The sequence below is a fragment of the Tiliqua scincoides genome, chromosome 1 (genome assembly GCF_035046505.1).
Source record: "Tiliqua scincoides isolate rTilSci1 chromosome 1, rTilSci1.hap2, whole genome shotgun sequence".
Taxonomy (NCBI): Eukaryota; Metazoa; Chordata; class Lepidosauria; order Squamata; family Scincidae; genus Tiliqua; species Tiliqua scincoides.
The window spans coordinates 145,245,788-145,257,051 of NC_089821.1; the positions used below are offsets into that span (position 1 = coordinate 145,245,788).

At 39.9% G+C, this 11,264-nt stretch overlaps 1 protein-coding gene across 1 annotated transcript in view; it reads left to right on the top strand.

Annotated features, from left to right (window-relative positions):
• Positions 1 to 10,388, top strand: part of TASP1 (taspase 1) — a 79,053-nt gene extending 68,665 nt beyond the window's left edge. The window contains exons 12-14 of the mRNA XM_066638890.1: positions 768 to 878; positions 3,992 to 4,065; positions 9,721 to 10,388. Coding sequence (XP_066494987.1) covers positions 768 to 878; positions 3,992 to 4,065; positions 9,721 to 9,813 — 278 coding nt within the window. The 3' untranslated portion in view covers positions 9,814 to 10,388. The remainder of the gene's footprint in view (positions 1 to 767; positions 879 to 3,991; positions 4,066 to 9,720) is intronic.
• The last annotated feature ends 876 nt before the right edge of the window (positions 10,389 to 11,264 follow it).

Consider the following 11,264-nt stretch of genomic DNA (forward strand, 5'->3'; position numbering starts at 1 on the left):
GTCTCCAAAAATTGATTAAAAAATAAAAATACCCATTCCTTTTCAGCCATCCCCCTTTTTTCCCCTCCTGTCTCCGTTTTGGGGGGGGGGGGTACTTTCCATGTTGGCTGCTATTATAAGACAAAAGGCACAATCCTAGCTAGATCTACTCAGAAGTAAGTCCTATTGTGTTCAATGGGCCTTACTCCCAGGAAAGTGAGGTTAGGATTGCAGCCAGTCTCTGCAATTTGCTCTGCAACAAATTCATCACTTCTCTCCCCCCCCCCTTCCCAAAACCCTCCAGGTGTGCTGCTAACAAACTCAGGGCACAATCCTAACCAGGTCTTCTCAGAAGTAAGTCCTATTTTGTTCAATGGGGCTTACTCTCTGGTAAGTGTGGTTAGGATTGCAGCCACAGAGTGCTGGCAGCTGTTTTTTTGTTTCTAGTGTATAATTATAACACCTTCACCCCCATTTTGGGGGTAACTGAGGTGATGTAATGGGGAGCCGCCAGCCGGAAAAGTTGAAGAACCACTGCTATAGTCCATTCCATTGTTTCAGCTGCTAGAACATTTTCAAACATTCAGGAGGCTCCTTTTAGTGTTAAGTGCTTATTTTTCAGTACTTGTGGTGGTGGCCTCTGGTGGTGTAACTGGGATAACCTGGTCCAGGACAACGTTGTCTGCAAAGAGTAGATGGTTTTGAGAGTTCAAAACTAAAAAGAGGCCATTAGTATACTGATTTCATTTTTTCCATTTCTTTTTTGCCACCTTCCTGTTTTTACCCAGGTTCACCCTTTCTAGCCAATGAGGATGGTGTCCTTGGAGGAGTGATAGTTCTACGATCTTGTAGATGTTCTGCAGAGCCCAACTCATCACAGGATAAGCAATCTCTCTTAGGTAAGAATGTGAAGAAAGTTGTGAATGTTTAGAATTAGATAATTAAGGAAGGAGAGTTGACATTTTTTAAAAAAAGATATATGAAATAAATTCCATGGTTTTTGAGCTTAAAAATGAAAAACTAGAATCTATATTTCCCGTATCCGCGGATTCCGTTATCCGTGGATCATATTCTGCCCCCTGTGCACATGCAGAGAGAGGAGCCCAGAGAGAAGTCTGAGCTCAGCAGAAGCTGGGAATGTCTGTCTTCGGCCTCTGCTGGCCTCAGACTGAGTTCTACAGTAGAAAAAATGTTACTTCCGGTTTCACAGAGGAAACTGGTTGCATTTTTTTCTATTGTGGAGCTCAGCCTGACCCCAGCAGAAACTCAGACTCCTCTCAACTCCAGGGAGGAGTGGCAGCCCTCCAGACCACGGGGCTGGGCATTCGTCCATATCTGAGGTTTCAGCTATCCACAGGGGGTCCCAGAATGGAACCCCTATGGATATGGGGGCCAGCCTGTGTAGATCTGCATCGATGCACATAGCTGTGTGGTGTTGAAACTGCATTACAATGCTGTCTCCAGACACTCAGCAATGTCACATTCATCACAAACATCCAGACTGCTGAGCTCTGTGCTGCCCAGAGTGAAGCTTCAAACTGTGCAGCCATGCAGCTTAGTGGGAAACCTGGTTAGAACTCGTATCAATGAGACCTAATACATAAAATTTCTGTACAAGAGGAAATTTTCTCTAAATTTTAAATTTCTCCAGTGTTGGACCTTCTAAGACAGCAATTTCCAAACTTTCTACTGCTGAGCAACGAAAAAGCCATCCTGGTTCAAGCTGCACTTACCATTCCACCATCCTGCTGCTAATCTGTTCAGCCATTCTATACAGAGTGATGCTCTAGGGCAGGGGTGCCTAAACCCCAGCCCTGGGGCCACTTGCAGCCCTTGAGGACTCTCAATGTGGCCCTCAGGGAGCCGCCAGTCTCCAATGAACCTCTGGCCCTCCGGAGATTTGTTGGAGCCCCCACTGGCCCGAAGCAGCTGCTCTTAGCGTGAGGGCAACTGTTTGACCTCTTGCATGAGCTGTGGGATGAGGGCTCCTGCCACTGCTTGCAGTTTCACATCTGTGATGCAGCAGAGGCAGCAAAGGAAAGGCCAGCCTTGCTTTGTGCAAGGCCTTTTATAGGCCTTCAGCTATTGCAAGCCCTTCATTCATTCATCTTTAATATATTCGTTTATGTAAAGTTCATCTTTAATATATTCGTTTATGTAAACTTATGCAAATTTATTCAAATTTTAAATGTAAATTAATTCTTTTTTTCCCCTAGGGCACGGGTGCCCAAATTTTTTGGCAGGAGGGCCACATCATCTCTCTGTGTCGGGGATCGGGGAAAAAAAGAATTAATTTACATTTCAAATTTGAATGAATTTACATAAATGAATGTATTAGAGATGGAACTTATATGAATGAATGAAGATCTTGCAATAGTTCAAGGCCTGTAAAAGGTCTTGCCCAAAGCAAGGTCGGCCTTTCCATCGCTGCCGCTGCTGCATCACAGACGTGAAATAGCAAGCAGTGTAAGGAGCCCTCATTCCACAGCTCACGCCAGCACGGGCTCCAGCAAGTCTCCAGAGGGCCAGAGGCTCATTGGAGGCTGGGGGCTCCCTGAGGACCAGATTGGGAGTCCCCAAGGGCTGCAATTTGCCCCCCGGTTGGGGTTTGGGCACCCCTGCTCTAGAGCTAGGCAGTTGGGTCTGCCCAGAAATCTGGGCGCATAGCCTTTTGGGGTGATCAGCAACAGATGCAACTGCCCAGAGCATCACACTGTACAGATTGGCTGGACAGATTAGCAGCAGCCCAGCAGAACAGTAAACGCTACTCAAGATAGGGAGGACTGTGGCATTGTGCCAGATCTGGCCCAAAGGCTGTAGTTTGGCAGATGCTATTCTAAGATAACGCTTAAAAAGAAAAAGTTAAATAACTACCCATTGAAGAATGAGTATCATCAGGTCCTCAAGAAGGGGAAGCAGGGACAATCATAGCTATCTGGCTGTAGTTTAACTGACTTTCACTAATACATGAGCATGAATTTGTTCCTGAAGTCAAACTGATACTCTCAAATGCAAGGAATTTATTGATTCACTGACCTGCAAATTCAATGGCAAATTTTGTTACTGCAGGCAGAACATCCTTAGTTTTTTCATATAGAAGTATTTTTAATTTAGTATTATTTGATAATCTGGAATGATTCCTTATAATGGAAGGTTGCGGGTGCTTGGACTACGGAAATTCTTCAGCCGTCACCACTGTAATGGCAATTCCGGCTGCCTCTGGACATTGAAAAGTTTCTTCTTGAAGGATGTATTTGCATTCATACTGTATCAAAGCTCTGAGAACTGCAGTTAGATTATCTGTTGCTAAGATTGTGACTGTTTGATCTCCTTGTTTGAACTTGCCCAGTGGAAAGTTTAGTCGTTTTAAAAATACAACTTTGCAAGAGTGGAGGGTTAGTATATGCCTAGAAATTTAGTAAGATGATTGATCTATAGATTTTTTTTTTCAAAAAGACAAACATTTAAAATTAGATTTGTATAAAACAATACTGTTTGATTAAAGCAGTTCCTGATCAGATTGGTGCCTTGTGTCTGATATATATTTAAAAGTGACCAATTCCCCGTTTCCATGATATTTCGCATTCTGACATACAATACTTTGAAAAACTTAACCTTGGGGCGCAATCCTAACTAACTTTCCAGCTCTGACATATCTATGCCAGTGGGTCAAGGAGGCCTCCTCAAAGTAAGGCCATGTTTGTTACCTTACCTTGGGGTTGCATTGCGGCTATGTCAGTGTGGGAAGTTTGGTTAGGATTGTGCCCTTAGTTGATGAACTATATATATTTTTAGAACTTAGGACAGTGTACATTTTCACATGCTCATGTTTCTTTTTAGTATAGTTAGCATTTTTTAAATGAAAGAAAGTTTCTGAAAGATCTGCAGAATCAAAAAGTTGCATGGGTGAATACATGATTTTTTCTAATGGAATTGTACAGTTAAAGCAAGGTTATAATTCACTCATTTGTCCTAAGTTGTAAATAAAGATTTGTTGTGTTCAAATCTATAGTAGAGTTCCTGTGGAGTCATACAACTGAGAGCATGTGCGTGGGATATATGTCAGCACAGGATGGCAAAGCTAAGGTAAGTCACAAAGAATTAGTATTTAACTTGTGCAAACTGCAGTAATGAATTTTTTTACTCACCTGATCTAATGGACTGCTGTGACATTATCATCACATCAAAATGAACATAAGATAAACTGAATGATAGTGAGTTTGGAAGCTAAGCGACTCATGTCTATACCAAACATTAATCTAGTTGAGATATAGTGGCCAACTATGATTTTGTACTTATAAGCACCTAGTTGGCTAGTGTGCTTCTTCCCCTCATTTTATTGGTTCGTTCATTTCCAAGTCCAGAGGGTCCTCACAATTGCCAAACCATTGTTTGGCCATGATATCTGAACTGGGCCACTTTCTGGTTATCATACCAAGGATTGTACACATTAACTGAAATATTTACAATAAGCAATAGAGACTAAATAACATCATTCAGCAATTGCACTAAAAAGGTTTTGCCAAAAGCATTTCCTTCTGCTCTTTCTCTTTGGTCAAGTTGAAGGTAGCCTCTAGAATTTTGGCCACGAAATAGTTTTTTTGAATCAGAGGGGAAGCAACAAGATTAAAAGTAGATGTACAGATGAGGTGAAATTGAGGTCAAAGAGTCTGAATAAACTTGAGGGAAAGGGGGAATTGGTGGAGGGAAAATTAAAATATCCTCTGAAAGTATGGAGTAGAAAGGTGTCTACTCAGTAACCTAGTTTCAGAGTAAAACAAGGCAAGTATGGCTAGGTTTCTTAATTATCAACTTCTCTGTATCCATATGTCTTCCCATTAAGAAAAATGATAGATTTCTCCTATCCCATCTGTTAGGGAGAGCAGGATGCTGCTACTGTATTGTCAAGCAAGTTACATATTAGATCGGAAGCAACAGAATCCCAAGGTTATGGTAGCAGTCATAGTATTAGTATTGAATCTGGCTTGATGATAGCCTATGAAACCTTAGGGCTAACAAGATGAACAGTTCGGTGTCATGCCCTGATATCTTTTCCTACTTGTAGTTTCTTCATTGGACATCTGGTGTGCATTGTTTTCATACTGCTGGCAAATTCTCCAGCTGGTAGTCTTGACTGGGCTGACAGACACAGCTGCTCTTCTTGGTTCACTTTAAAATTATGGTTGTGACCTTCTGTGAGGAGAGTTAATCCCTCTCCCCTTCTTTTTCCTTTGAGCCTATGGCTGCAAATGTTTTCCAGAAAGGAACCACAAATGCTGTAGTTGCCCACTTGATGAAATAAGCTGCTCTTTTAAAGGGTGGAATTCCGTATTCTTGGAAGCTGCGGCTAACATAAAGGTGACAAGTGAGCCTCAGAATAGACAATAAAATATAGCATTCAAATTTTGTGGTCTTGGAGGAAAAAAGGTAACACCATGTTTATCTGTAGAACTATTAGCTATGCAAAAATTAGAAAGGTCATTAGGTACATGGGCCCTCCTCTGGAGTGTACCAACTTTATTAAGTAAACAGATTTTAACTTTTAACCAGGAATAGATATTAAAGTTCAGCCTTAAACATGTAGGAGATTTTCTTGTTAACCAGTCTGTCCGCATATACTTATTTTGATCAGCAATCATGTTTTAACTTGCTTTATACATATGCTTCATAGCTGATAATTGCAAACTTTGAAATTATAGAACTACCTTATGTGAAGCTAGTTGAGGGGACTTGGAAGATCACAGTCCATCTCTTTTAGTACACTCAGATGTGGAACAATTGTCATCTTGAAGTAGTATAAATAACGTTTAATTACGTATGTTTGTTTGTAACTTATCCCCTATCTTTTCTTTTTTTTTCCAAAGAAGAAGCTTTAAAATTACTGTAATGAAACTGGACCTAATAAATTTATATATATATAAGAGGTGCATAGATAAATATGAAGTATTTTCATTTTTGGACTCATTTTCCTTTTCAGCTCAGAATTTTTTTCAATCTGTCATCCATATGTGTGGCACACTTATTATTCCACTTCTTTTATCTTACCTACTTTCCCAGATAATTAAGCTTTCTAGAGCTCTGTAAGGGTCTCTGGTATTATTTAGTCAGGCCTTGGTTTGGAGTCTGGCTAAGATATTTATGCTTACAGTAACATTTGGTATTGCCCTTTAATGTTCCCCACTTTTTATATACTGTTTGTATAGTATACACTGCATTCTGACATTGCCTGTTCCTGTAGTGATACACCTGAAAAAGGTAGTCCAGAAATGTTCTGCTAAAAGGAGCAGCGAATGTCATAAAATCTTGTTGATGGATTTTTTCTTTTTATTTGAACGCTTGCTTCAAGAATGGCATTTTCTGTAGACTCTCTTTTACAATTGAGCACCTAATGATAGAAACACCAGAACTGATAGTTCATCCATTTGCAGTTGTTGCTTTCTGGAGGCTCTTGACAGAAGTAACTGACTTGAGCGGTCTGGCCATAAATGGCTGACGACCGGGGTTTCAATTTAAAAAATAGCTGCTCACTGAGCTTGTAACTATTCTCTCTTTTCCATCAACCTTATTTAGTCTGCCTTAAAATACACTTTTGAGGAGGAAGATGGGAAATGGTTGGTTGAAAGGAAACAACCTATTTGCCTGTGGAAATGTTATTTTAGGCCATCGTTCAGTACAACGCTTGTCCGTGCCATTTCTGCCCTTCATGCTTCCTAAAATTAGTGCTGCTTTTCTTTCAAAACAGCATTGAAATAGACATGCAGAAGAAGTCTGATTCAGATCTTCTTGGAGATTATAGAGAGACTTAAGTGAGCGCCTGAGGAAAGCATTTGTGGTGCATTTTTATTGTGGGTTCATGTATGGGTGGTAGGAATGCAAGTACTACTTATTGTGAAGTGGGCTTTTTGTTGTTAAATGCTCTACACAGTTACCAACAGTAAAAACGTAATCACTTTTTGTTTGTTGTGTATCTGGCGAATGGTAGATTGCTCAGCCTCAGTACTTTTTAGTGTGATCTGAACTATGTTTATTCAGCAGTAAATCCCACTGGTAGCAGTGGCTGTTACTTCTAAGTGTGCATATTTAGGGTTGTAACTTCTGTTTATTTAAACTGTGACCCTCTTATCAAATGAAAAAACAGGATGGGATTGCCTAAACTCTGCTTTAAGGATATATGTTTGCAGATGCATTCACTAGAGATGTTGGTACTCTTAAATGCTGGTAGGTTTTTTTGTAAAGTATTGTCTAGTGACTAGTCTAAAATTATGTATGTTTTAAATTAATCTTGTATGAAGTCTGAATTTTTTTTAATGCTCAGTTAGCATTGTTACTTGAAAACTTTCCAAATTCAGCTGCCAATTAGAAACATTTTGTTCATACTCCCAAACGTATGCCTCAAAAGCCTAAATTTTCCCTTAGGCTGGGCTTCACTATTTTACCACCAAATGTGCATTTCTTTCCATTTTCTAATTATGCTAGCTTTAAATTTTGGTCCAAAGAAAAGTAAAAGTTGAATAGATAAGGAAAACGTAAATCAATACATTTGCAACGGAGGCTGATGTGATTTCCCTCCAAAGAGGTTTTATAAAAACTATGTCCGGAACTTTAAAACTATTGCCTAGTTCAGCAGTTTATGCACAGAAATAGGTTTCCATGGGAAGAGCAGCTGCAGAATGAGTGCAGAAGACAGATGTGACCAAGGGTTCCCACATCCATCAAGTGCCTTGCCTGCACAGGGCTCTAGTACTGTCTTGTGGCAGGCAGACATGCAGATTGGCATTGTCAGGGTTCATACTGAAGTCTTTGGTAGTACTGTTTACTTACAGAAGACAGAGGAAAGCAGAGTGTCTAAGGTTTTCCCTCACATTGTCAGGTACTGGGTGTTAAAACCTGTAAATGCTAAACTGTCCTTTAGATAGGACCTAGAAAGGGGCAGAGGAGACTTCTCAGCCTTTGGGAAGGGTCTGTCAGCCCAATCCTGTGCTTCCCGGTGCTTAGGGCTGCAATAGCATCGAAATGGCAACTGCTACATCCCTTGGGGCTGGGAAGCAGTGCCGGATTTACATTGGTTAAGGGATAATCCCCAGGTGGCCCTGATGGGTCTCCTTGGATCTGCGCCTGCTATTGAACAAGTGATCATTGCTTACGTGTAGTGGAAGGTCAAGTCAGGATTTGCCCTCTCCTTTGTAGAGCCCCAGACCATAAATCTGAAACTCATAGGTTTCTTCTGTACCCATCTTTTCCCTTCTAACTGTCCCTTCATTTTCAGCATCGTGAAAGCCAAAAGAGTGGTACTTCAAAACAAAATGCTCAGCTATTTTTTCTGAAACCTGACTAACATTTTCTTCAAATGTTTTCATTGCATTAAGAAAATGTTTTATTTTCCCCCCCCTTTCCAGCTTCAAAGGGGAACATTGGTTGTGTAGATTGGCCTATAGATAGGTATGATAGAATAGAACTGTTTACCTAATACCCTAGACCAGGGGTGTCCAAAGTTGTTGGCAGGATGGCAACATTGTCTCTCTGATACTGTGTCGGGGGGCCGGAGAAAAAAATTTAATTTACATTTAAAATTTGAATAAATTTACTTAAGTTTACATAAATGAATATATTAAAGATGAACTTATATGAATGAATGAAGGTCTTGCAATAGCTGGAGGCCTATAAAAGGCCTTGCACAAAGCAAGGCTGGCCTTTCCTTTGCTGCCGCTACTGCATCACAGATGTGAAACAACAAGCAGTGGAGGGAGCCCTCATCCCACAGCTCACGTAAGAGTTCAAACAGTCGCCCTCATGCTGAGAGCAAGTGTGTTGGGCCAGTGTGGGCTCCAACAAATCTCTGGAGGGCCAGAGGCTCATTGGAGACTGGGGGCTCCCTGAGGGCCGCATTGAGAGGCCTTGAGGGCCGCAAGTGGCCCCAGGGCCAGGGTTTGGGCACCCCCACCCTAGACAAATGGCAGGTGTCATATGACCTCTTCCATTTGCTGACCTTAGAAAATTTTTGGTACAAGCAAAGCTGAGTGTTCCAGCATCTTTGCAGTTAAATGGCTGTGTGCTGTTATTTGATGGAAATTTGCAATGTAGAATTTCTGGAGAAACATCTTGGTTATGCGCCTAGAACATGTATGAACAGTATTCATAGGAAGAGAACCTTTGAAATAGTTTACCTCTTTCCCTGATGTATAGTTGTAATTAGTCTCCTTCCACTAACACCCCCATCCCCAAACTACACATGTTCTAATTTACAACAGAAAACATGGTGGAAGGGAGAAGGAGAGAGGGGGGAGTTTAACACTTCTGAAACTCTGACTTAGCATGGGAAAATGGTACACAGAAAACATTGGCAATAATGCTAAAATGTTAATCGCAGGTATAGGATGTAAATCAAAATTACACTAAGCAGCAGTTACAAACCATATGATTAAGCCTATTGCAAAACCAGGCATTTTAACGATTGATGTGAAAAGTAAGATTTCTAAGGGTTGCATTTTTCTGATATTAATTCAAGTTTTGAATCATTACAGCACTTAGAAAACTGTAAATGGGGCATTTTAATTCATCTCTCTTAATAGCTTTGCATACTGTCTTGGACATGCTGTTTTTTTCAATTAAACATCTTCTGACAATAACATTGACCCTCAGATTGATGCCAGTGAATGAGACATTTATGCTCAATTTTGTTGTTTCTAGTGTCTTTTTTGCCAGCCAACTCTGTGTTCTTCATTCCTCCAAATCTCTCTGCAGACTCACATTTCAAGGCTTCCCCCTGGAGCTGTGGCAGGGCAATCAGTGGCCATTGAAGGAGGAGTTTGTCGACTGGAGAGCCCAGCAAGCTGAGCTTCATCTGATCAGTGCAAAAAAAAAAAAAGTGCAAAGGCTATTTTGTCTAATAATCTCCTTTGTGTTTTAACAGATGTTAAGAATTTTGCTCTTTATTTTATACTCCTTATTGCAACCATGTGCACCCTGACTTGAAACGAGTGCTGCTGTAGCTTTATATTCTTACACTTTTTGTGTGAATGTATATGAGATTTTGTCTCCCTATGGAATAGAACTTCTGTTCCCAGTTGTGCAGGTGAAGATAATGTAGGCATAATTTAATGTTACAAAATATTTGTATGTGTTAATTGATTAGTATATAAAACAATAATGCCCTGAAATTGCAAGGGGAAATGGTTAAAAATGGGTATGGTAGCAAGTAATATTTCACACAGAGAAGGTACAGATTTCAGTTAGAATATGTGTTATTGAATGCGCTTTACATTTAATGGTTTCAGTGGGTCCAGTGATAACTTTAAAAACACTTTTCTTCCCTGTATGGGCCTCTTTTAAAAAAAAAATTAAAAATATATCTTTTTGACAAGGAGTAATGTTTTCAGTGAAGCAACTAGGACAGGGTTATGAAATGAATTTTGTTTAATAATTCAATTGGTAGTAGTTTTCTGGCTTAAATGTTACATAACTTCAAGCTGTTATGTATTATGAAAGGCTTTGTAAAGATAACGTATGGTCAAAATCTTTGTGTATAATGGAATACTGGAATGTAAATAAGAACAAAGTTTATGGAAAGAGTCAATATTATTTGGTTGAAATATATATTTTAAGAGAATGGTGTAGAAATAAATGATTACTGGATGAATAATTAAATTCATTGATGTGTTGAAGAGAATCCTAGTTTTTCTTCAGTTTCTTATATTCCAGATTGGTAGCAAACGTATATAAATGTCTGCAATTATATTTACATGTTATGCATGTAGACTTACAAGTGACCTTTTAAATAATTTATACAGCCAAAATCCATAATAATACATAGCTTATGTATCTGCTTTGTTGTGAGTATTGGTTCATTTGTCCTTCAATTATGTTTCAGGATCTTTAACAATTTTTTATTGTCTTGGAATTTATAAGGATGTAATGACCATGGAACAATCGTTAAATATCTTATGAATTATTCAAATGGAATAAAGGAAGTTTGTTGGAATTTTTTTTTCCTCTTCTTGTGCTAAATGTGGTAGATTGCTCAACACAGCCCAGGGATGTGTGCCCCCAACTCCAATGATGATGGCTGCTCCACCAATAGAACCCCTTGGTTGCACCTCTTGTTAGAGTTGCAACCCTTTGTCTGGTAAAGAGTTGTATGGGCCCTTGGATGAGCAGGCACACAAAACAGCATACACCAGCAGAGTTCTTTGAATGCAGTGGTTATATTTCGGAGCAAGGGTTATCACAGGTAGAGTAACCAGTAAACAGTCCTAGTCAGCACGATGAGCAGTCAGTCCATAAACAAC